Raw genomic sequence first — 26775 nt, forward strand, 5'->3', positions numbered from 1 at the left:
GCTGCTCGCCTGCGGCATTTTCGCCTGACCGGCCGCTTTCCTCTCTGCCAGGAGTGATCCCCCCCCCCACCTGGCTGGTCAAGGGGGGGATGACCGAGGGGGCGGAGGGAGGGGCAGCTGCGATGCCAGGCAAGCCAGCCAGCCGCACGGGCGGCGGGTCCTTCTCCTCCAGCCCAGCCTGCCCGCTCGGCCATCCCAGCCCCGCGGGGCGACGGGCCGCGGCGGAGGAGCCCAGGCGCGAGTCGAGCGGGCTGGTCATTCCGTCAGTCCTCATTGAGCAAGCGAAGCACGTCGGACGGAGTGCTATTGTGGAGGGCAGGCGCCATGCTTAGGCTGCGAGGGGGCTAAAGTGAGCGCCCGAGGAAGATGGCGTACATACAGGTAGGGCTGGGCGGCCGGGGGGGAGGCGGGCGGGGAGGGGGCCGAGAGCCCCCGGCCGCCTTTGCGGGGGGCCGAGCAGGGCGGCGAAGCGGGCCGATGCAGGCGCGCTGGGTCCCCGAGCCCAGCATCCCCGGCGCTGCGAAAAGGGCGACTTCTCCCCCCAGGAAACTTGAGGCAGCCGAGCTGGAGTTTCGGAGCTGCTCCGGAGTTTCCTCCGACGGGGACGAACATGCAACCTGTAGCGTGGGTCGGAAAGTCCCCCCTTTCCTCGGCCCCAGCGCGGGCGGCTGCCGGTCCCTCCGCGCCAGCTTCCCCTCTCCCCTCGTCTGGCGGCCGAGCGCTTCCCCCTCGCCCAGCCCCCGGCCGCCTCGGCCCCTTCGCCGCCGCCCGCTCGGGTTCGCGGCGCTCGGAGGGGCACGGAAGCGCGGCGTGCACAGCGGGCTCCGGGGGGGGGGCGGAAGGGGGGCCCGCTGCAATTAGGCTGCACAAGCGGGCGTGGGGAGGCAGGGCAGCCCCTCTGGGAGCGGATGCGTGCAAATGCGCGGCGGCGCGGGCTGCCTTTCCCAGCCTTTCCTGGGCAGATGGGAGTGGGCTTGCCTGCTAACGCCGGGGGCGCGGGCGGGAGTGCCCCGCAGATAGATGTGAGGGCGGGAAGGGCCGGCACGCAGGTTGTGTGAAGCCCGGCAAAGGGAGGGAGGGAGAGATGGGAAACGCAAACACTGCACCCGGAGGCCAAGTGCCTAGCTGGGCTGGCACGTTTCTTTCGCTAAAGCTGCTTTCCGAAAATCCTCTCTTCTTGGATAGACCTGATCTGGTCTTATTTTGGGTCCCTCCGGCCCAGCTCTCCCTGGTCAAATAGAGGTGTTCGTTCTAGAGACCCCGGAGGTTGTCGGTTAGAATAATATTAAGTAATATAGGGGGTGGAGGGGCAATCGGATGCCAAAGGATATGGAGTTCGAATAATAGAAAAAGCATCTGGATCCTAATTTTGAGATGGGGCTGCCAGATCGGGAAAAGAAAAGGAGGGAAGGTGAATGTAGGTAACAAGGACAAAGAACCCCCAAGCTTCTTCACCCCCCATTCTTGCTACTCCAGAGAAAAGTTTGAGATGTATTGGATTTCAATTCCCATCATCCTCATCTAACACGGACAGAGGCCGCTAGAAGTCTACCCCCTCAGCAGCTTAATTTGTCTAAGGCAGTGTTGTCCAAACTTGGCCACTTTAAGATGAGTGGACTTCAACTCCCAGAATTCCCCAGCCAGCCATGCTGGCTGGGGAATTCTGGGAGTTGAAGTCCACTCATCTTAAAGTGGCCAAGTTTGGACAACACTGGTCTAGGGGCATTGTTGGTTTGTAATACACTTCCCCTCAAGGCAGCATGCATGATTTCCTTATTTTGTCCTCACAACAGTCCTGTGAGGTAGATCATGCTGAAAGAAGAGAGACTGGCTAATGCAGAGAGTGAGCAGAAGATAGATTATGGGCTGCTCATCTACTTCACGGGATTTGGGAAGGGTTTCTGAGACCTTGTTTAAGCATGACGTGGCACAGTCGATGGTTAATTGGCCCAGGGTTAAGTAAATAATAATTGACTGCATTAACACACTTTTCTGGGTGCACAACATGGAAAATGAACCACAGGCTATGGTTGGTACAATACACTTGGCAAAAATGGGGTGGGGTACTTTGGGAATTAGTCTGTGCACACCCAACCAATAATTCCCCTCCTTAGGGGAAGAGCAAATGAGATCCACAGGAGTGAATGCTTGTGTAAAAGGAGTGTGTGCTAACTCAGCGCTGGTGTGTTAAGGCTGCTAAGCCACAATGCGGCTTGGTTTTGGTTTAGCGTCTCATGCAAACCCAGTCACTAAGGGTTGTAGATCATGGATCAGGGTGATGCGTGATCCCCATTGATTCTGGCTTTTTCAGAACAAGCTGTCATTTAAGGCCATGTGTAAAAATTTGCACCTGGATCTGATCGGTGGATCTCGGAATTCTAATGAACAGATCAAGCACCTCCTGGAAGCCCAAAGTGTCTTTTATCTGGTTCCAGCTGAATCTGGATCCCTCAAATGTCAATCTGAGATTCTCACCACTGGGGCCCACTGGTCTTCTGGCAACCTGCGCCATCATTCTTTAGATTTTTTCACTAAGCCAAAACCGTGTAAACCATCATTTACAAACCCTAGTGTAAACCCACGAAGCCAGAACATAAAATTAAAGTAAAACGTGATGGGCATTTCTTAAATGCAATGTATAAGCCCAACCAGTGTGTAATTTAGACAGCAAAAAGAGGTGGTGCAGTCTTGGGCATTAAAGGGTAAAAAATATGAAGGTATTAGATACTCGAACTTCTCATGGCTTGTTCTCTTAAAAACTCCCAATGTGACTCATGGAAAACCTTTAAAAGAAAAGCAAGATTGACATTTCAGACTTGTTGGCCTGGGTGTTATATGATTTTGGAATTGCAAAATGAATTTCATGGCATTTTTCCGGGCAGAAGGACAGGTATATAACCCAAGGAGGTTGCTAACTTAAATTTAACACAGAGGAAGCCATAAAAGTAGCAATTGATGAATACAATGATGGGGTGTGGTGGAAAAGAATGGCTGGAGTTTCATGTTAAGCCATGGTTTGTTCAACCATGGGGTGTTGACCATGGTTGTGAACCCTGTTTATAAGCATCAGTAGTTAGGCTAATATGTACTAGAGCTGCAAAAAAAGAGTGTTATCAGAATTCACTCCAGGCTTCGCTTCCTGTTTGTGCAAGTTTGGACAGCTCAATTTGCCTGCAGGGACCTTTACGGTGCCACAAAGTTTGAGAACCCCTGTGATGTTTTGATTAAAATGGAATGATTAAAAGTAAAGGATGTAGTTATTTCTTGCCCAGTCTTAACCTCAGTGAAATCATTTGCTTTGTTTATTGAAGAGGAAGGAGTGCTCTGCTTATACTGTAGTATTATTTTATCATTTTGGGGGTGGGGGTGGGGTTATTGCAAAGTCTGAGGATCTCTCTGCAAACCCACATTTTGGCTTGGGGCATTGTGCAAGTCTGAGCAAAGTATTGGTGTTTAGAAATGGTCAGTTGCATGAGAGGACCCGTGTGTGGCCCCTGAACTGCTATTTTATGTGCCTGAAAGTCCCAGGAAATCACGGAGCTGGTCAGTTTCAGAAAGGCATAGAAGACCCAGAACTGTTCTCCAAGGCTGTTTTTGGGGCAAAGGCTCAATTGCATAGAGTTAGAAGCAAGTCCTTCTAAAGAGGTTCAGAGGATCCCATTGCAACCAGACATCTTTAGAATCAGGAATATATTTTCCAGAGCAATTTATGCTGGCACCAGAAACTAACCACCGTATAAGTAAGGCTGTAAATTGACTTTTTTATGTTTATTACCCTTGCTGGGTGCCTGAAGCCTGCAGTCATTTTATGAGAGGCAGAACTCCAGATGCAATGTTGGAGCACCAAAAAGATGGGTCTTCAAGCTCTTCCCCGGGTTTCCAGGATACCCACCAGACTAAGTTACCTGGGAATTGTTTGAACAGTCTTTTTCTTTGCCACGCTTCCTCAGTGGCTCAGGTTGTTTTATATGAGCTGTTCAATCGTTTATATGGATAGACTTCTTGGCAGTCTAGACTGGAGACAGGAAATCCAATTTAAGAGCTCTGGTTCACAAAATGTATTCGAAGGAAAGTTACGGTTGCAAAAAGAATTCCAGCAAGGAGCCTCCTTTCAAAGGAGGTGCCTATATATAGGCAGTTTAGGGCCTTGAAACTCCTGTTGGATTCTTTCTGATTTTTCCTGCAGAGGACTGGAAGCATAGCTTTTTTTCTTTTCTTTTAAACGAGGCAGTCTGTTCCATGATACCTGCCCTTTTATCAATGTGAAATGTAACTCACACACAAACATATTAAAACAAAATGAACAGATTAAAATCACCCTCAAACTCAAACCCTCCTGGCTTTAATCCCATATTCAGACCTACTGAAAACGTGGTTTTTATGGCCCATTCAATTCCATATTCCTCGGACTGATTCCACGCCAGGATTTCAGGCTGAAATTTCCAGCCATTCCTGGAAAATGTTGGGTTTAGATATGGGGTCTTCTGCCTGTGTAAAAAATAAGAACCAGTCTTCTATCGTGTCAGAACTGTAGAACAGTCAGTCTTATGTTGCTAACACTAGCTATCAGCAGCTGGCTGGAATTTCAGGCTGGCATTTTCTCCACTCTTCTTAGAGATGCAGGGATTGAACTCGGAGCTTCCTGCGTGCCAAACAGGTATTTTACTCCTGGGCTAGATCTGTTGAGGACAAGTTCCCGTTAGCAGAGATCATTTTAGCATGACCTTCCCCGCCCTTTTCATTTCTCCTGCAAGTGATGGTGGTCATTCTCTTGATTCACATCCTTCATGATACTGTCCTCCTGGTCCTGAACCCTACAATCATTGTGGGACATTATCTAAGGCAAGAGTGGCCATCACCAAGCAAACAAACCAGGATGAAAATGCATGGTTTGCTTTCCAAGCTATGGTTAGCACATCTGTGGTTTGATAGGAGTTCTGAAAACGATGACTGCTAAGTGGTTAATAGCAGCTAAGTCTTTGTCTCTGTCTTTTGGGGTTGGTGGGAGCATTCAGCAATATTCAATGTAAACTGAATAACTAAATGGGCAAAGACCATCTCCATAGTGGAATTAAATTTTCAATAATAATATATAATTTTCAATAATTCATTACATTTCAATAAAAATATATACTGTAATAAGATGTGTGTGATACAATAAAATCAGATGTTATTGTATCACACACATCTTACTTCAGTATTTATATTTTTTCCCTTATAGAACCACTGCTTGTCCTACATTAGGAAGCCTTGCTCCAGTCCTGAAGACCCCAATTTATGCTTTTAGAGTTCTGGAGCATGCAGGCAATCAAAAGTCTAATTAGATAGGCACATCGTATATGAATCAGCCGTGAGTTTATGTGCGGGCATGCAGACTCGCGTTTGCCGTTTTCCCATAGAGAAATATTTCTTGCTCCTCATGATGGACTTCATGTGGTTTGGGCTCAGTACTTTAGGTGAGCTCATGCGTTATGGCTTGTAAGGATGATTAGCGGCTGAGCACGTTGTACAAACCTAGGCTGTTGTAGTTTATTTGGCAAGCTATCATGATACAGCCTGTGGCTTCAGCATCTTTTTAAAGGGAGGGGCAGTTGCTGTCGTCCCCATCTGAAGTATCATTTAGGATTTGAAATGATTTGTTAGATCAATGTTTTTCATTCAAGGCAGCAAAATTAATCCATTAAAACATAATGGCAAGGATTATTCCAGTATTCCAGTAGAGACCTCCCCCCCGCAATCCTAATGCTGGGCTATTGACTTCAGTGGAGAAAAAAATTACATCGAGATAGGATGCAGTGAGAAGAAAGTGTGTGCTGTGTGAATATGTGTCTGCATTAAAAAGCCCTGATTACTTTGATGTGTGAACTGAGGTATGATGTCTCCTTACTGCTATTGTGTTGATAAGTCTGTTTTCTGCTCTCCCATCTCAAGCACTATTCAAGGCCCAAATATGGTTTTCGTACCAAACCTTCTATAGGAAGCCTAAACACCTTGGTTGGGTTCACAGCCTGTGCTAGGCCAGGTTTTGATTTAACCATGCTTTGTTAAACAAGCCAGAATTAGAGGTTCACTGGATATACTAAGCCCTAACCCACATTTTGCAAACCGCAGTATCTTTGTAAAGGTGTGATTTATTTATTATTTGTTGAGCATAACAGCCCATTTGGGATGGGGGCCATTCACATTTAAGAGTGACTAATACAGAGGGAGGTTTAGGATTATAAAAAGAGGTGGGGTTTTTCTTCCTGCAAAGGGACAAAAATAGTAAGCAATTGAGGAAACTTACAATAGCAATTGAATACCCCTCCTGGAGATCTTTCTTACCTGCACTTTCTTACCAGATCTTTCATAGGAAGAGCTCAAAATAGCATTTTTTTCCCCTGCTGGAAATGAAAGCTAAGGCCCGCTGTATGTATTTGTCTTGCAGGTGGGGAAAATCATTAAAGCTTTGCTAAACTGGTCTTGTCTTTTTCATTTTCTCTCTCTTTGCTTCATCATGGATATCTAAAAGGACAGTTGGAACCAATAAATGAGGTGAGTTAATCAGATGAGTCATCCTTTCTCCTGACACACAGAACGAGACGGTCATGTTTTTTCGTCCGCTCGCCTTGCTTTCTGATGTAAAATTTTGTGGGTAAAATACACCTTGGTGTATTATGGCTAAACAGCAAGGTGTTTTTCTCCTCCTCCTCCTCCTCCTCCTCCTCCTCCTCCTCCAACGAGGAAAACCCAAACAAACATTTGCCCAAATTATCTGTGGCTGGCTGATTTTAGCTGTCTTGGCTGCAGATAATTCCGTATGCTAGCTGTTACTGGTCTAGAAAATTTCTAGTCCTCATGTTTTGGGAGAGAATTTGGAATCCCCAGTTGCTCTGCTTGGACAGTCTCTTTGACCTACAACTGCAGCTTTGCCCGCTGAAGATGCGAACATATTATAACCTGGAAATGATTCTGTCAATAAAGCAGAGGTTCGTCTTTGTATCGGCAGATTATTCCCTGCTACAGTAAAGCATTGGACACCTGATCCAACTGCTCTTCTTCTTTGCCACAATAGAATCCTTTATGCCCGACATGTATGCTGGTCTTTGACTGTAATAAAGATTTGATTTCTGTCTGAGATGTATTGCCCTCCTCTGCCTTCAAACTCCAGAAGTTTGCCATGTCCTCAATCTTGTGGACGCCAAAGGCTGTTGAAATGAGCAACATCCTTTTCATTGACAAGGTTTCTTTTCGGCTGGCAAAGCTAGTTACCCGAATGGAGCCCCAACAGCAGCCCTATTTAAAATTCTACCTTCGTGTGTCTGTTGCTGAAGCAACATCTCAGTTGCTCCTACAGGGCTCCATCTTGGGTCTTCCTGGAGCTGTCCAAGGTTCTGCTCCACTGTCAACTCCTCCATTGTTGGCTTCAGTTTGGCCGATTTTGATTTGCTTCCCTGGAACTTGGACTTCATTTTTTGCTTTTCCATTTCTTGATGCATGATGCATGTGTCCTACTTCTATGCTGCTGTCGTCCTTGCTTGAAAAGTCCAGAAATGGTTGACCTTTACCAGGTAATCTGATCCACTTGCATGTCTTATATTGTTTTTCAAAGCATTAAAGCTTTCCTCTTTTTTGAATGCTCGCTCTGTTCCTCAAAAGACTATGGATTATAAAAATGTACAGCAAGGCTTAAATTCAGCTTACAATAAAATATTGAGACTCTTCCAGCTTGGTATATAATTTACTGAGTTGGTTAGTACAATGGAAACAAAGTAGGCTTCTCCTTTGGGTATAAACTTTGGAATCTCCCCCGTTTAATTAGGATTTGTTATTTATGAACCTTTATTCCTCTTCTACATCTTCCATTCTTCGAGGCTTGGCACCTGAAAACATTTTGCCTTGTGCGTTACAGTTTTACAAGAGTGCAAGCTTACGGGAAAACTTAAGGTCCAGTCTTTAGCAATTACTCTGAGATGCTGTTGTATAGGAAGTGGGGTATAATATATATTTAATAATAAAAGTACAGACCACTCTAGCTTTTAATGCTGTTGCTCTTACTTTCCTAACAGTGCTGTGTAGATAGGGTTTGAATGTCCAAATCTTTTCAGAAGAATTTTGCAGACCATCACTGGGGTTACTAAGAAAGAGTCTGTTATCCCTGATGTGGGACCTTCCAGATGGGTTGGGAAGCTGTAGTTCAGTGACAGAACACCTGTTTTTGCAAAGAGACGATTTGATCCCTGGCAGGGGTTATCTCAAAAGAGAGAGATGAGACCATTCCTGCTTGAAATTGGCAATTGCTACCATTTGACAATCCTGTTCTGGATGAACCAGTGGTTTGGGTCACTGAGTTGCTAAATCTTAGTTTCTCCAACCACTATGGCAGCAACTGTGTTATCATGAAGATTGTCTTCCGACTCCTTTTAGAAGGTACAGTCAGGTCCAGAAATATTGGGACATCGACACAATTCTAACATCTTTGGCTCTATACACCACCACAATGGATTTGGAATGAAACAAACACAATGTGCTTTAACTGCAGACTGTCAGCTTTAATTTGAGGGTATGTACATCCAACTCAGGTGAACGGTGTAGGAATTACAACAGTTTGCATATGTGCCTCCCACTTGTTAAGGGACCAAAAGTAATGGGACAGAATAATAATCATAAATCAAACTTTCCCTTTTTAATACTTGGTTGCAAATCCATTGCAGTCAATCACAGCCTGAAGCCTGGAACACATAGACATCACCAGACGCTGGGTTTCATCCCTGGTGATGCTCTGCCAGGCCTCTACTGCAACTGTCTTCAGTTCCTGCTTGTTCTTGGGGCATTTTCCCTTCAGTTTTGTCTTCAGCAAGTGAAATGCATGCTCAATGGGATTCAGGTCAGCTGATTGACTTGGCCATTGCATAACATTCCACTTCTGTCCCTTCAAAAACTCTTTGGTTGCTTTTGCAGTATGCTTTGGGTCATTGTCCATCTGTACTGTGAAGCGCCGTCCAATGAGTTCTGCAGCATTTGGCTGAATGTGAGCAGATAATATTGCCCGAAACACTGCAGAATTCATCCTGCTGCTTTTGTCGTCAGTCACATCATCAATAAATACAAGAGAACCAGTTCCATTGGCAGCCATACATGCCCACGCCATGACACTACCACCACCATGCTTCACTGATGAGGTGGTATGCTTAGGATCATGAGCAGTTCCTTTCCTTCTCCATACTCTTCTCTTCCCATCACTCTGGTACAAGTTGATCTTGTTCTCATCTGTCCATAGGATGTTGTTCCAGAACTGTGAAGGCTTTTTTAGATGTCGTTTGGCAAACTCTAATCTGGCCTTCCTGTTTTTGAGGCTCACCAATGGTTTACATCTTGTGGTGAACCCTCTGTATTCACTCTGGTGAAGTCTTCTTTTGATTGTTGACTTTGACACACATACACCTACCTCCTGGAGAGTGTTCTTGATCTGGCCAACTGTTGTGAAAGGTGTTTTCTTCACCAGGGAAAGGATTCTTCGGTCATCCACCACAGTTGTTTTCCGTTGTCTCTCGGGTCTTTTGGTGTTGCTGAGCTCACCGGTGCATTCCTTCTTTTTGAGAATGTTCCAAGCAGTTGTTTTGGCCACGCCTAATGTTCTTGCTATCTCTCTGATGGGTTTGTTTTGTTTCTTCAGCCTAATGATGGCTTGCTTCACTGATAGTGACAGCTCTTTGGATCTTATCTTGAGAGTTGACAGCAACAGATTCCAAATGCAAATAGCACACTTGAAATGAACTCTGGGCCTTTTATCTGCACATTGTAATTGGGGTACTGAGGGAATATCACACGCCTGGCCATGGAACAGCTGAGAAGCCAATTGTCCCATTACTTTTGGTCCCTTAACAAGTGGGAGGCACATATGCAAACTGTTGTAATTCCTACACCATTCACCTGAGTTGGATGTACATACCCTCAAATTAAAGCTGACAGTCTGCAGTTAAGGCACATTGTGTTTGTTTCATTCCAAATCCATTGTGGTGGTGTATAGAGCCAAAGATGTTAGAATTGTGTCGATGTCCCAATATTTCTGGACCTGACTGTACATGATTGGGGAAGGAGGTTCTAAACCCATTTCCCTCCAAATGAATCATCTCTGTGTCTGCTCACATTTCCACCAGAATCCCAGTTGGTATTTGATGTTCCTCCAGGCATTGCCTCTTTATCTTAACAGGCCCTGTTCCAAGTTGTCTTTTCCCCATCTTCTCCAGATGCAAATCCCAAACATAAAGGCATTAAAACAAGCTTTTGTATAAAGCCATAAATGTGTAAAGGCTATCAAAGTGTTACATACATTTGTGTGTGTAATTCAAATTCTATAACTTACTGTTTAGGTTTGAATGCCTGGAGAAAAATAATAAGATTTAGAAAAAATAAAATTAGGTTTCCCCAGGACCCTTCTGTTTACATTCACAAGATTTATTAATAAAGGTGGGACAATCTTTTCTGCCCGTGTTTTTTGGGGTTTGTCCTTTCTAAATATGGGTTAGCTGGACCATAGTTTGATGTCACAGGACCAGTAAGTGAAGAGTCCTGGGCATGCGATCTTCCTGTCCCCCCTTCCTCTCACATAATGGTCTGTCCGCTCAACTGCCAACCTAGGTTTTCATATCATGCTAACCTATAACATGGTCTGCTTGATTTTGACTTAATGTCTTGTCTGAAACCAACCCTTGTAGGTTTTAAATGCTAGTATATGGTTTAGCATGTTGTCTGCACTTGGACAAAGTTTGCTTGAACAAACATAGTGCTAAACCATGAATTTTTAGCCATGGTTTGGCTGAGCCATAGAGGCTGGGGTCATGCTGACCCATAAGCCATGGTTTAGGAACCGGAGTGGTCACCGTAAGCCAAAAAAGAAACATATTATGGCTTTCATATCTGTCTCCCTCCACTTGGATGTTTTGGACATCAGCTCTCATAATTCCCAGTTTTCATGGATGATAGGATTTGATGTCCAATATATCCAGAAATCATGGAAAAAATCTATCTATATGGTCACTAGGAGTTGAAAATGACTTGATGGCCCACAGTCCCTCAATATCCAGAAGCTTCCAAGTTGAGCAAAGCAGACTAAGCATAGATCCAGATCTGTGGTTGCAAAGATGTAAAAAAGCCACGGAGCTGAAAACCTCCTGGGATCTGCATGTTAAATTACAACTGTTTATCCTTGCTTGCCATCAGCTGGTTGTAACTCTGCTTTCTGGTTTCCAACGGCCTCAGGGCCTGTTGTCTAGAATCTCGGATCTCTTGCTGTGCAGATGGACATGTCGGAATTGTTGTCAGAAATGTTACGAGTGCAGCTGTTGCCAGTCCAATGAAGATGAAGTGGAGATCCTGGGGCCTTTTCCAGCACAAACCCCTCCCTGGTTGTAAGTTTGGAAGCGTTCTGGAGGGCCGCATTTATCTGAAGGATAGCTTCTTGAATCTTCTGGCGTTGGTGATCAGATGGGAAATTTCTCCTCCCCCTGGACAGCTTGTTTTCTTTTTCTTCCCCGCGGTTTGTGCTTTACGGAATGAATTGTGCTAATACTGTGAACGATGTAACGCCGCACAAGAAAGACTTACAAATATTGGCTTTGTCTTTCAAGATTATACAAATATTGACTGAATTATAATGGGTGGGCACCTTTTTCAGGCAAAGGACCAGACTAGGGTTTTGAGGGACCAGAGGGAGCCTGTGCTCCTTTATTTTCTCGTGGTTCTAGAAAGGCTGAAATTAACATTTGTCTCATTTCCCTTGACATTTAATTACATTCAGTTGAAGCTAGTATGATTATTCTCCAGTCATGTGGTTAAATATTGCAATTTGGGACAAGGTTTTGAGGGCTCTGAAGGCCACGTCAAGGCTTTGAGGGCTCTATGCAGCTCCAGGATTTGAGGTTATGCTCCTCCACTTTATAATCTCCATTTCTTCCATTCATCGATTTCTCTTGCAAATTTCCTAAGAGACGTGGTTGCCAGAGAAAGAACTTTGAGAAGAGCTTTTTAGAACAGGATTTTCCCCACTGTTGGCTACAATAAAATAATCAGGCACTGAACTTTTTTTACCCATGGAAACTTTCAAGTGATAGGGTCCGTTTCGAGTCTGAGCTTGCACAATCCATCTCTGATGTTCAGAAGAGTTTATAGCTTCACGTTGCCCCTTGATGAGAAGTGGTCTGCCCCATTAGCTAATTGTGGTGGCTTCAGTTCCCTGATAAAAACCAAATTTATCTTTGAGTGCTCAATTAACATGAACACTCTCTGTGCAATTGTGCCGAATCAGGACATTATAAATGCTTGAAACCAGCTAGCACACCATGCGTATTCTAAAGTCCTTTTAGAAATACTACATAATCCCCCACCCAAAAATTAACTCAGGTCAAGCTGGGGTACTTACAAGGAAAAGTCATATTGTGCTGAATGCTAGAAAAACTGCACTGTTTTACTACACATACTGATTGGGTTCTCAGGCAGCATCCTAAACTACAGTTTTGGTTAACAGTGGTTTGTTGAAATAAGCCAAGGTATGCTAGTTTATGCTTTGCACTAGACTATAACCATGGTTTACAACTACAATGGTGGGGTTCCTTTTAGCAAAAATCAAAATGCACTATGGCCTAGGGATGAACATTGGGATTCACTCAAGAAGCCATAGTTAAAATAAACCATGGCTTAGCCCAGGAAGTGAATTCATTCCATGAAATAAACCCCCGGCCTTTCCTCTGTGTTATGCTTGAACTTCCAGCAATCTATTTTTTAATAGCTTTGTGCTGTTCACAAGCAGGGTATCCTTCCTTTATAAATATATATTTGGAGCCAGAGTCAGATTGGAGCTGTTAAGCATAATTTCAGGTCAGAGAAGAAGAGCACTGTGCTTTTTAAATTATTGTACCATATGAGGGCTGACAAACTTGTCTGTCTCATAGTAGCAAATCCAATTATGCTGACTTAACACGTATGGTAGGGACCCCTTTCTTTATTCCCTCTTTAATATGTGCTTTCACACCACCTTTTTTTCTGGTTGCTTTTATTTCTTTGGGGAAAGAGCTGTGGGGGCTCTGAGGTGTTGTAGATCATAAGATAAATGACATACCCATTATTATTATTTTTTAAAAGAAGAAATGCCTTGTATTCTGTGAGATGAAACTGGAAGCGGAGCTCTATTCTTCTTCTCCGCGGTTGCCCTTGTTAAGCAAAGCCAGCAGCTTTTCGAAAGGGATCAGAGATGTTGAAAAGACTTGCAAATTAGCAGCAGCAGTTGCTTGGTAGAAGGGGGGAAAAAGCATTTGCTGTTTGGCTTGCCTTCTGTTTGCCATTAGTTTTTTCCCCCCCTAATTCTTCTTTGAAATCTTTCCTTTTTTAGCTTTCTCCTTTTCAGACTTGTATATCTTCTTAGCATGGGGTGGCCACATTAAGCCTAAAGAGTGTTGCGAGTCTGGCCAGAGAGACTGTATGTGGTGTCTGCTCCTTTCCTAAACGTGTTAGTGGTCATGCTTGCAAATAGGGCTGAGGTGTGGATAAAAACCCCTGGGGTCCAGAAAGTGTGAACGCAGTCAGGGCTCTTCCACTAGGTGTTCTTGGGGAAAGTCATTGGCGTGGTGTTGTCTTCTCAAATTCCAGGGATGAAGGTTCCCTCAATGTAATTTGCAATTTTCCCTTCTCTTTGCCTTGCCTACGGTCCGAGCAAAAAGATTCAGGTGGAAAAGACAGATGAACATTCTACTGACATGTGATATTGTCTAGGGCAGCGTTTCTCAACCTTGGCAAATTTAAGATGTGTGGACTCCAACTCCCAGAATTCCCCAGCTAGCATGCTGGGGAATTTTAAGGGGCGTGGACTTCAACTCATACCTTAAAGTTCCCCAGCATGTTGGCTGGGGAATTCTGGGAGTTGAATTCCACGTATCTTAAAGTTGCCAAGGTTGAGAAATAGTGGTCTAGGGTCTATTGTCTCATCATCTACTGTCTCTCATGTATTTTTTGCTCTCCATCCATAATCTATCATCAATGCGTTCATGAGGTCAAAAAAAGGTTTGAATTTTCCCCCAAAGTCCAGGCACTTTCTTGCTCATAGGGAAAAGTACTGGTGAAGAAAATGAGGGATGAAGATCTTCCCTGGATGATTCCAAGAGTTGTTCTTTCCAACAGGATAAGCAATCGAAGTGATGACAAAGATGGCAACTCAGATAACCCAACGAGTGAACCACCACCAACCCCTCAGGATGTTTCACTGGACAGAAGACGGTTGTCCACTGATACCTCCCATTCCACTTATAGCCTTACAAGACGAATTTCTAGTAAGTTGGCTCTTGCTCAGAATGATTGGCCAACACTTGAATGCCATGATGGCTGACAGGATTGGTGGAGCTTGATGGAAGTCGAGGAGGAGCTTAACTATCCTGATAGATCAGGGTCTCTTTAAGAACCTGGCTGTGTTTCCAGCACACATTTAACCAGGACAGGTGAAAACCCAAAGGATAGGCAGTGCCACAGCTAGCTCAGTTTGACTTGGGCGAACTTGGGTTTGATTTTTATGGTCTTGTGTCATATGAATCCAGCCCACTTATCATTCAATGAGTTATGCAAATATAGATAATTCAATAACCAGATTAAATACGTTGTGTGAACACAGACTTAGAAGCTTGAGAAATGAATGTACTCTGCAATCTCTCCTCCATGTTCTTCTCACTTTCTCCCATGACTGTCCGTGTTTTATTAAATCACACTTTCTCTCTCACACACACAGAGATACACGCACAAACATACATACATAAACACACAGATTCTGGAAGAAAAAATATTTATATACATTCTGGAAGAAAAAAAAAATACATTCTTCCCCTTCTTTATCAGGCCAACAAAACTACATGGATGTGTCCCGGCAATTCCCCAGGAGTTCAACTCAACCCTAGAGCATCTTTCTCTTTTTAAAGCTGCACACTTTGCGCCATTTTTTGACCGTGGTTCTTCATTCCTCTCATACAGGTCTAGAGTTGAGGAGGCCAAGTTCTCCACTCGTTGATATTAAGCCCATTGAGTTTGGAATTCTAGGCTCCAAAAAGGAAATTGTCCAGCCAAGCATCCTGAGGAAAACTTACACCCCAGATGACTATTTTAGGAAATTTGAGCCAAGACTGTATTCCCTTGACTCAAATAGTGATGACATGGATTCCTTGACCGATGAGGAGATCTTAGCCAAGTACCAGCTGGGGATGCTGCATTTTAGCACTCAGTATGATCTCTTGCACAACTATCTCATTGTTCGGGTCATTGAGGCCAAGGACCTGCCTCTCCCCATCTCCTATGATGGCTCCAGGCAAGATATGGCCCATTCAAATCCATATGTGAAGATCTGTCTCCTTCCAGACCAGAAGAACTCCAAGCAGACAGGAGTCAAACGCAAAACCCAAAACCCCGTCTTTGAAGAGAGATATATGTTTGATATCCCATTTTTGGAAGCCCAGAGAAGGACTCTGCTCTTGACAATTGTGGATTTTGACAAATTTTCACGCCATTGTGTCATTGGGAAAGCGTCCATGCCGTTGAGTGATGTGGACCTTGTGAAGGGTGGCCATTGGTGGAAAGCTCTGGTTCCAAGTTCTCAGGTAATTTGTGGTTTCCATGTGTTGTTTTCAGTTGCTTTGTTTTGATTTAATGTCTCAGTTGCAATGATATTTCTTATGTCTTTTTGGCCTCAAGTTGTTTACACTTTCTCCTCCCGACTCTAGTTGGGGTCATATATTGCATTAAACTATAATCTAGTTGGTTGGATCGGGCTTAGCGTGATGTGTGAGTTCAGCTACTGTGATTGTAAATCATGGCGTGGTGTCTTGTGTGAACCCAACTATTTGTGATTCATTCAAATGACAGGGGAACCAGGAAAGCAACTACACAGTGATTTGATCACCTCTTGGTTGTTGACGTGCACAGTAGAAGACATATGACTTCACTGTGGTCTTGATACACTCAAATGTTCTTCTTAGAACATCAGCATAGCTCCATCTCTGTAGCCAGGTTCATGCATGCAGAAAACCATGCCTTTTTTTAAAGCTGTGCATTTTAAACCAGTCATAGTAATCATTGCAACAATCTGATTAACAGCCATGGTTGAGCAGCCAAATGGGTTGGGTCCACACAAAAGCAAACAGATTGCAATAGCCTTATATGCCTTAGAGTACTTTAGGCTCATAGGGTGGCTACGCCAATCTGAATCAAGAATGAGAACTCTTAACAACCTCTCACAAATGTTTACTGTCTGTCCTCACTGTTGGTTGCATTATTCGAGGTATTGTTAAATGATAATGGCGTTTCATCAGTGTCAAAATTCAACTTGTTTCACTTGCTTGAGTCAGCTAAATCCCACCGCCATCCTTATTTTCTCAAATCCATTTGCATGCTGGCATCAGGGTTTACCTGTTTTCAGGAATGGCAGGAGAGCTTTTGATGGCGATGCTGATGGCCACCATGTTTTCCCCAGGATCACCTTCTTCTGGGGCATTGTGGGGAATTCAGATAGCATCCCCAAGCTAATGGCTCCCATCCTTCAATTTCCTGAGGGAGCCATATATACTGTAAGGTTGGAGGCACTTCAGGGACCAGGAAGAAAGAATGCTGAAGTGAGTTCTACAACTGATGCCCCCCCAAAACTATTATGCTTTCAAAGAGCAACATGTCCAAACCAAATGCAAAGAGAGATTTGAGGGATCCATAATGAAACAAGGGAGTATTTTCATAACAAAATACAGCAGAAAAAAAGATCATGGGTTTTTTCATTTTTTTCCCTAACAACATCCCGTTGGTGTTGAGGAAGGTCTGCTCCCTTTTGCACGATATAACAGTGTAAAAATGTTGTCGGTGGTGGTTGGGTTTTTGGGCTTTGGTTTTGCTTCCTTCCCCCGTCAGTCCCAGGCAATTTCAGAGATGCATGTAGCTTGCATTGACACTGCAAGAATCATTTTTACAGTATTTGATTCATCTGGCCCTTTTCTGTTGCAGAATGAAGTTGAACTGGGAGAACTCTTGCTCTCCTTAAACTACCTTCCCAGTGCGGGAAGACTGAACGTCGACATTATTAGAGCAAAACAGTTACTTCAGACTGATATGAGCCAAGGTTCAGGTAGGGTGTGTGTGTGTGTGTGTGTGTGTGTGTGTGTGTTCGTTCTTCAATGTTATCAGGCTTGGAGCATGTGGACCAACATTGTCAAACATTTTTCCCAGCACATATATATAAAACACTGGTTATAGTCTTTTCCCCCTACTATTATTACTGAGAGCCAGTTTGGTGTCATGGTTAAGGCACCTGGCTAGAAATCAGACCATCCATTCTAGTCCTGCCTTGGGCATGAAACCAGCTGGGTGACCTTGAGCCTGTCTCAGCCCTAGGAAGAAGGCCAGGGCAAGCCACTTCCAAAAATCTTGCCAAGAAAACTGCAGGGACTTGTCCAGGCAGTCATCAGGAGTCAAGACCGACTCAAAAGCATATCCATCCATCCATCCATCCATCCATCCATCCATCCATCCATCCATCCATCTCATTATTATTATTATCCTACAGTTTTGATTTTGATGATGTTTACCATGGATTTTCTGTATATTTTATTGGATTGCTATAAACCACTGTGAGTCTTTTTGATTTGGAGGTATGCACATAGAATAAAGAGACTAAATAATAAACAAATATTGACCGCTGTCCACCCATCTTGGAGACCTCAAAAAACAATTTTGGCATGACATTTGCTCTTCCCCTTCCTGATCCCCATCATGCTCCTGTAGCTTCCATTCCCAGTTCCTGCCTTCCCTCCAAGGTAATGGGTTGCCAAGCCTAACTGATTTTTCCAACTTTGAATCTACCCTTTCAACATTATTGGAATAAAGGAGAAAGCACTATTTTAACACCAGCAGAGCTAAGGATAATTTCAGTCTGTCTCACACCTGGGCTGTGGAAGAGATGACAACAACGTAAAGAAAAGAGGTTTGGGTTTGGTTAGAGGGAACATGGCCTAGATCTCTTTAGTGGATGAACTGTATTGGAGGAGAAATGGAGGACAAGTGACTTAATTAGTTCTTCTGGGTCTCTCAGTTCTCCATGACTTTCATCCTGAAAGGGCTCCATCAGGTGGACATTAGGGTTAGGATGAGTCAGCTCTGGAGGAGTAGAATCCTTCTGCTCCATTCCAGGCTTCAGTGCACCACATTGCCTTCTTGGTGCCTTGTTCTCAAGGTTGAGTTGGCACAGTGGACATGTCTACTCGAGACAGCCTCCTTGACTATTTCCTTCAGCCACAAAATTATTTCCTGCTCAGTCCTTTCCCCTGAAGCGCGCTTGTTTTCTCCCAAAGAGAGCAAGGCATTCATCTCTCCCTTCCCAAGGTCTGCTCGAAAGGAAACAGCACATTTTGACCTCTAGTGCTCAACAATAGCTGTGGCTCATTTGTCATTTCAAAAATTGAAACAGCGGGGCATCTTCCCAATCCCCATTTCTCAGAAGATCCTTCTCTTTCTGAAAACAGGTCTAGGCTGTTTCTTTTCCCCTCCCTTCAGGAAAAAAAGGCCCCTTGGCAGATCTTTCTCTGCATATTTTCCATTTCTTTTGCTGTGGACAAGGGACAGTCACCATTGTCTCCATTGGGACAGAAAAGGAATGGCTAGGTTGCCAATGGCCATGAAAAAAAACCCCCAGCATTTTCAGTCATAAGGAATTTTTCTGCCATTGGAGATGAGAAGTTCTGACCTTGAACAAGATGTGCGGTTTTTTCTCCCTCTGTTGCTTAAAAGCCTGCATTACTATCATTATGTTTAATTTTTATTATAGGGTATATTGAACAAAGATGAAAATAATATAACGATAATAACATAATCAGAAAAATATATAATGATTAAAATGGGGAGAGAGAGAAAAAAGTATATATATAGTATATTAATATAGATCTAACTCAACCTTTTAACATATAATTAAATCTAGATTATAAACCTAGGAATGTTGTGCTCCATTTTCTCATTTGTACAATCTTAAAAACCTTTTAAAAATGGATAAAGAACACATCTCTTGAATTCACTCTTTAACATCTGGCGTGTCGATTTCTTTCCACCTACATAGGATAATTCTCTAGACACAGCCAGAGTTGTTCATAAAATGTCAAGTTCCATACTTTTGGAATATAACTCAGCATCACTTTTACAGCTTTAACTGTTATGTTTTCCCCCAAGGTTCTATAACATATGTTATGGCTTGAAACCAAAAAATAGCTGTAAAGGAACAGACCAAATCATGTGAGTCAGGAAGCCTTCAGATTTCTTATAGCACCAACACAAAAAAACGATATCCATCCTTTTATACAGTCTTTGAAGAGACCAATAAAATGGAACAAGATTCCCGGGGAATCAACTTCATCCCTACGTCATAAGAAATATGTTTAACATTTCTTAAAACTTGACCCATACCCTTGAGAAACAGTTGGATGTTGCTTTCCCCCCAAGGAACTCTCTCAAAAATCCCCAGCGTTTTCCTTTCCACAGATAGATTAGAGTTTTTCAAGTGGTTGTTTGTACACAGCTCTTGCAAACCTTTGTGTGAAAAGCAAAAAAACCCACAACCCTTCTATACATTCCTTCTTCAACCTTGGGCTTTCCAGCTTTGTGGGATGGTACATCCCAGACTGGCTAGGTATTCTGTGAAGAGTAGTCCAATAGACCTGGAGCATTCCATGTTGGAGAAGACTTACAACTCATCCTAGAGGATGATGGAGAAGTTGAGGAGAAGTTCTTCAATCTAGATCTATCTTCAGGTATTGCTCTGAAGCTGGATTGGGAAAACTAGATCTCTCCAAGTCTTCTTGGTCATGAACACCCATTCCAAACAGTGTAGCTGGAGATCAAGGATGATAAGAGTTATAGTCCAGAACAATGACCAGTTAAACAATGTTGCCTAGATTCATACATTGTGCTAAGGCCTAATGTGGCTTGTATGTCAGTTTAGTGCGATATTTGAATAGAAGGTAATGAGTAAACCATGATTGGCTTTAGGATGATAATGCACCTCTTAAAGCCATGATTTCTTATTGGTTTTCTGTTTGGAATTGTGGCTTAGCATGACATGTGAGCGGAGCACATATTTTGTAGTTTCCTGGTTTGTTTTAATTTTGTGCATCTAAGCCTTTCAGCAAATTATAATGATGCAAAGTGAAAACAGCTAAAAAAGAGGATAAAAAACCAGGAACTAGCCAAGCAAGCCATGACTGTTCATCTGCAAAATTCACTCTGACTGATTTTGGCTTGTTCAATGAACTGTGGTTAAAACAATGCATGGCTTAATCTGATGCATGAATGGAACTATTCACTTGCAAAGCTGGAATTGTTTGTGTTTTCTATTCAGATCCTTTTGTGAAGATCCAGCTTGTTCATGGGTTGAAATTGGCAAAAACAAAGAAGACTTCTTGCATGAAGGCCACCATTGACCCCTTCTACAATGAGTCCTTCAGCTTCAAGGTTGCACAAGAAGAACTTGAAAATACTAGCCTGGTTTTCACAGGTAGGTTACCAGGGTCTTTCCAGTGTGTTTTTCTTGTAAAGCAATTAAGGAGATTGGAGGTGACTGAATTTCAGTGCCTTTCAATCAGCAGATCAATTAAATATGCAGATATTGGCATATAATAAAAAGCAGGCTCCAAGATTGATTTTTAGATAGCACATGGAGTAATCAAGAGGAAATGGCTCTTTTTAGAAGATACTTCTAAACGATGCATCGTTGTAAAGAAATCTGTTCCCAGATGAATTGGGAGGATCTTTTCATTTCAAGAATCCAACCATTATTGCCCTAGTTTTTTGTGGGTGGGTGCTACTGTGGTGGGGAGCCCAAAAGGAAGCCACAAATGAGTCCAGCCAGGCACACAGGCTTGCTCTGGGCACAGGTGTCTTTATCTCCAATGAACCTTAAGCAACTTCCCTCCCTGCCTCCAAGCACAGCAGCATCCCAAGGATTCTTGGTGATGCTGTGTTAGCTACAGAAATTCAGAGTATTGCAGAAATTCTCCTTAGTAATGCAGGAACGCAGGTGCAGGGAGCTATGGATGAGGGCTAATTGTTTCCTGAATGTTGGAAACATAAGACAGTGGATTTAACTGCTCCTCACCATTTATGGAAGAGGACTTAGGAATAAGCCTTATATTTGCATTTGAAGCCGGCCAGAAAGTGGGGTGGTTCTCTGGCAAGCCGAGTTGGTGGCCTCTTGCCTTTCAGTACAAATACTGCCCCTTAGGTTGAAAGAGATTAATTCAATCTTTAAACTTAGGTGGTAATTGCTAACCAAGCTATGGAGCAGGGCTGGCTTTTAGTTTTGGTTTTATTGGTGAAAACACCAAAGCTTGCCTTCTGTTTCTAACTTGCCTTCCAACTTCCAAGTTCTGAAGTTTTTACTTCCACCCTGGTGAATTATGGACATTCCTGTAAATTTTGGTTGTTTTCCAGTATCATTCCAACGGATGATCAAGTCATACTTCTACGTTTGTCTTGGCTGTGGAAAGACACACAAGCTTTTTCGATTTGGGGGATGTAGATGAGTTTTAGATCACAAGCATGGGCTGGCAATTCCTGTAGGCAAACAAGGAATTATTAAAGTCCCGTGAAAACCTTCTGAAAAGAAGACCTTTAGGAAGAGATGTTAGGTAGCTGGTGGGCCAATATCCCAGCACCATTAGAGCAAAGTGGGGGATGTTTTTATAAGGAATAGGTATTACAAAGGCAACAACTGGATTAAAAAAAATCAAGAGCTTGACATTATCCACATTCAAAGAGCTTTACATGTGCTCCAGATGTGTCAATAGAAAAGTTTCTAGCTGATCATGGAAAGGAAGCATGATTGTCCCTGGGCAAACCTTTCTGAGAACAGAATAAAAAGTTTGGTGCTGCAACAGAAGAGGCCTAATTTTTATGACAGATAAAGCAGATGTCTGTTTACCTAGTCCTGCTGTGTGTCTCTGTTTAGATCTACGTTCATGTAAGATGAAAAAAACGTGAGTACATGCTACACAGAAGAAGCTAATCTAACAATGAGAAGAAACACACATTATTTTTTTCTGGTCCACAGATTCTGAAATATGGGTGTGTGTACATGTGTGTGCATTTTTATGCACGCAGGTTTCTGATTCGGCAACTGCACCACTGACTACAGCCACAGAACCACACACCATTCTAGGGTTCTCAAAATTGTATGTTATTTTCACCGAATTACCCTGCAGTATTCTAGCAATGCATCAGGTTGAAAAACTGTTACTCAGGTGAACAAAATATCTGGTTTTTTTCCCCCTTGACCAAAATGACTTATTTCTTCACTCTTTGGGGTTAATGTACAAATGACACATAGTTAAATTGGAATTGAATTTGGAGAGGTTCATGGAGCATCAGGCTATCAGTGGCTTTAACTCAAGCTTAAATCAGAACATCTTCCAACTTCTCCAGCTGCTGAAACTGCACTTCCCATGATTCCCAGCTAGCATGATTGAAGACAAGGGAGTCCCAAAAGGGGAAAAATCTGATCCCAGGATTCTCCTAGAGTTCTGATTTAGTTTAGGAGTTTTCTCATTGTTCTTTGTTTCCTTCCAAGGAGCAGATAGATTCAGAACTGACAGAAGGAAATCCGCTTGTGCATAGCGCATAGTTAAACTGTAGAATTCCTTGCCAGCAGTTGTAGTCATATGGCAGCCAATTGGATGGTTTGTAGATGGGCCTGGCCAGATTCTTGGAGACTCTGGTGATCAGTAGCTCTTATTTTGATGGTTGCTTCCTGCCTCTTGAAACAGAAGGCGCTCAGTGTTGGTGCTGCAAAAAGATGATGGAAGCAGACAGTCCAGGCCATGAGCTTCTCAAATACATCCATTGGCCATTGTGGGGCCCACGTTTTGGTTAGATGGGCTGATGGCCTCATCCAACAGGGCTCTTATGGTCAGTGCCTGTGTTCACACATAAGGCTAAGCCAGGGTTGGATCTTTTAAACCATGACTAGTAAAATTGAGGTAGAATGAATTTCCCTGATTCTCTTTGTAGAGAGACAGAGATGAAAGCTGAGCTAACCCCTGCTGTTTTGGCCTTTCACCAGTGGAGATCTAATCCTTTCCCTTTTATTGCTCATAAAATAGGAACAAAAAAAAATGGGTTCTGTCTGACACCTCATTTTGCCACCTTGAGCTCCACATTGTCCTACTTGGAGAATGTTCTTTGTTGAAGGAAGATGTTGTGGAGTAACCTTTTCAGCTGGGATATAGGCTGTTGGACTGCTGCGTTAATAATCCCATGTGATTTTTTTCGAGAAAGCTTTTCCACGAATATGGCCAAACGATGAATGCTTTCTTGTAACTGTAGCATGCAGCCTCCACCGCGCCTGGTTCCTTTCTGGAGATCAGAAACGCTGATAATTATTGCAGGCATGAGTCATCCCGTGGCAGCATTTGGGAAATGAAGGATGGTCAAAATAGCATTTGCTGTTTAAAAAATAAAACAGCGATGCTGTTCCAGATCTCTTCCACCATGTATTTCTTTTGCATTTATAAGAGGATAGCCGTTGGTTTTATTTTGCGTCACGTCTCTGCGGTTTGGGCATAGGTACGGCTTCTCTGGGTCAGCTGCCCTAGCCTTGAAAGTTGAAAATCAATGCACCTTCGAAGAAGGCGAGAAGCTGGCTGCATTGACTAAGCAATTATTTAATTATGCTTTATTGAATGAACAAGCCTTGATTGTGTTGGCACAGCAGGTGAAGCCATAAATCAAGATTTGCAAACATCTCCTCTGGGCTCAGGCAACAATCATGTTGAAGTTCAGGCCGTGTACTAAGCCAAAACTAAACCAGCCACATGATAGTTCAGCATGGGTTCAACATCATGGTTTGTAGAGCTGTCGTTTCAAGCACCGCTGGCTGGGTTTGCCCCTCATTCTAAGCTTAAAGCATGGTTAGAAACCATAGGGTCTGGATTTAGACGTTGTGTGTCTAAGCCGGCTGTAAATGCACAACAGGTTCCTAAACTGATGGGCAAAAAATGAGGATGGGAGAATCCATTTTGTGATGATTGAGTGTTTTTTTCTGTGGGTGGGCTTTCTGCCCCATTTCAGCCCCTCTAACAGCTTTTAGTCTCCCCCCAGATATGGATAGTGAACTCCTTCTGCCAGTGTGGATCCTCAAACGGCCCAAATGATGCATCCAGACACAAATGGGCTTGAAAAAGGCACTAGATGGAATACACACACGCACACAGACACCCCCCCCCCCCGCCTTTCAGTGATGACTGTACATGTTTTGTGACCGTGGGATGCTGACTCTCACTGCGGGGGGAAAAGAAGAGGTGAACAGGATAACGTATTGCAGAAAGGAGATGGCTTGCTTGCTGTATGTTGGTGAAAGATTCTCTGATTTCCTTCGCTCAGCCCACGGCCCTTAATGTATACCTTTTTAACAAGTTTGAAGGAAATGCTTTCTCTAAAAAGGATCCACCCTGCGCTGTCTTTTTGTTAAAGGCTTTTCTGATGTCGGATTTCAATTACCGTCCAGTTGATCCGGAGGTTCTGGTCTTCAAAAGTTATTTCTCTCTTGCCCAGGACTTCTATTCTGCAACTTTCCTGCCGAGTTCGGACTGCTTTTGCGTTGTGTTGTCAGCTTTTAGCCGTCTTTCTCTCTCTTCCCACTACCCCCCCACCTTTGTTTTTCCTTCAGTCTATGGCCACAATGTGAAAAGCAGCAATGACTTCATTGGGAGAATTGTGATCGGCCAGTATTCAACGGGCTCCCCGGAATCGAAACACTGGCGACGGATGCTCACGTCTCACCGCACCGCCATTGAGCAATGGCACAGCCTCCGCTCGCGAGCCGAGTGCGACCGCGTCTCGCCGGCTTCCCTGGAGGTGACGTGAGCCATCAACCCCTCTCCAGATGCCTGTCAGACCAGTTCCCTACATACACACCGTCCAAGTTCATTGCCTTTGGATTGACCATCAACAACCCTTGGCAGCTAAATGTTTGCCATGGATCACTGAGTTTCGGTCATCTTCAAGTCCCACCTCCCACTTTTAGTTTTCTCAGGTTCACTAACCACAAACCATGGAAGAGTTTGCCTTTGTGGATGCATCCCTATCCAAGATGCTATTGTTGCTGTTAAGGAAGTGTGAGCATTCTGAGAGATGCCCATGGATTGAAGGCCTCCTTTGGTTGCCACCTGGCATTATCATCTAGGGCAGACCATTAGTCATGAAAATGCTGGGATACATGGATGTTTTTCTGTCCCCATTGCTCCACCATAACTCTCCATTCCTATGATCCATTGTCTTAGACAATGTTAATTCCCCCATGTGCTCTCTTTGGTGAATGTCTGGTAAACCAGCTAGAAGCTATGACAGTATTTTAGCAGTAGAGTGTAGGGCGAAATCTGTTGTGTCTAAATCCCGTCTTTTGTTCTTGTACTAGCTTAACAAAATATCATGTGTGCTTCTGTGTCTGAAATGGTGCATGTGGGTGATGGGCAGTGGAGGCCAAAGTTCTCACACCCACTCTTGTTTGTCCCACATTTTATCTGACGGATCCCGCAACACACTCAACTTTGAACTGCCGGAACCACTGCAGGAGATTGGAATGGGTGAGCCACATGGCTTCCATGGAGGAGACTCCATGGGTAGGAAGGAAGGACAGGAAAATGTGATGAAGCAGTGGAAGAATTCTGTCTGTGACTTGACATTTCACACCTGCATCTTGACTACACATGTATGGCCATGAGTGAGCTGGAATGAAACCCTGTGAAGAATTCTGGACAAATGTTTATTTTTTGACCATCTGTTTTTTTGAACCTCTGGGCCAATTCTACTTGAGCACAGATAGCACTTGAGTTTCCTTTTTATGCAAAAGCCCATGTCAGTTGATCTTTTCCATCTTTGGATTTCAGTGCAATTAACTACTTTGGGGCTTCAGCTTATGACCAGCTTTTGACTACCCACATGCTGGAACGATAGAAAAGTGGCTTAAATTTTAGGAAGTGGTGCGTAGGTGGACTTGGGCTGCAAATGGTCAAAATTATAGAAATTGGGGCGGGGGGGAATGGATGTTGGAGAGATACCAAAGTTGCTTTGCTTCTTATTTATTGAAATCAATCTATAATTGTTCCTTTCTGGATATCATTTTTTTTTCAAATTCTATTAAAGACATACTGAGATTATGTGGCCCCTTTAGTTGTACAAATAATTCTTTCCTTTTATTTAAAAATGAGAATTCCACTGTGAAAAAGGTTTTGCAGTGTTTAAACACCTTTTTAATAACAGCCAGGATGGCATCAGTTTTAAGTGCTTAAGTTTTAAGTTTAACAGAGTGTCAATGGATCTGAACAATTTTAAGAGCTGGCAAATAATAATGTTATTAAAACAGGAACCCATATTAGAGGAAAGGAAGTGGGCAGTCTCATCCTTTCTTCTTTTAGAAACGGAGTAGTTTTGAATTGAGATAAGCTCTTTTAAGAATGCTGTAGAGTGAGCACAGAATGGGAGTTTTAAAATGACCAGTATGGTTTTTCTGCAATGCAATTTGTTTTTAGGAAAATGTTGGCATTAGTGACATGTTGGTATTAGCATTCAAATCTCTTGTCAGTTGTGCTGAACTAAGACCCCTGGAGACAAAAACTGAACATTTGCTGAAATAGTCCCACGTGATTTCTGTTCAGCCCCCCTAAAGCCATCTGAAAGTGATTTTGCTGGGCCAGAAAATGTATTTAGACTGTGGAAATTGTACCTGGAAGGGCTCAATGGAGGGAT

General features: G+C 43.4%; 1 protein-coding gene across 3 annotated transcripts; it reads left to right on the top strand.

Moving 5' to 3' along the window:
- Positions 1 to 26644, top strand: SYT17 (synaptotagmin 17). 3 transcript variants are annotated; one of them, XM_088148117.1, is made up of 8 exons: positions 1 to 381; positions 6517 to 6534; positions 11242 to 11390; positions 14152 to 14300; positions 14989 to 15608; positions 16999 to 17119; positions 20375 to 20530; positions 24698 to 26644. In XM_088148117.1, exons 1-8 carry the CDS (start codon positions 367 to 369, stop codon positions 24892 to 24894), a joined length of 1425 nt encoding a protein of 474 aa, XP_088004243.1. In that variant the 5' UTR covers positions 1 to 366; the 3' UTR covers positions 24895 to 26644. The 3 variants fall into 3 exon arrangements, with proteins under 3 accessions (XP_088004243.1, XP_025026183.1, XP_025026182.1); XM_025170415.2 differs by lacking the exons at positions 1 to 381; positions 6517 to 6534 and adding an exon at positions 6557 to 7550; XM_025170414.2 differs by lacking the exons at positions 1 to 381; positions 6517 to 6534 and having other exon boundaries at positions 9998 to 11390.
- The last annotated feature ends 131 nt before the right edge of the window (positions 26645 to 26775 follow it).

Source organism: Python bivittatus, unplaced genomic scaffold (assembly GCF_059951505.1).
Source record: "Python bivittatus isolate LINGU-HERP-01145 unplaced genomic scaffold, Pbiv_v1 ctg000560_np1212, whole genome shotgun sequence".
Lineage (NCBI taxonomy): Eukaryota > Metazoa > Chordata > Lepidosauria > Squamata > Pythonidae > Python > Python bivittatus.

What these genes read in the sequence shown, in the direction of transcription:
- SYT17 (XM_025170414.2), top strand. Translation starts at nt 10,972, where the DNA reads ATGTCCAATATATCCAGAAATCATGGAAAAAATCTATCTATATGGTCA. An exon ending in GCACAAACCCCTCCCTGGTT is followed by an intron (nt 11,391 to 14,151) that starts GTAAGTTTGGAA and finishes TCTTTCCAACAG; the next exon opens with GATAAGCAATCGAAGTGATG. An exon ending in TGATATGAGCCAAGGTTCAG is followed by an intron (nt 17,120 to 20,374) that starts GTAGGGTGTGTG and finishes TTTTCTATTCAG; the next exon opens with ATCCTTTTGTGAAGATCCAG.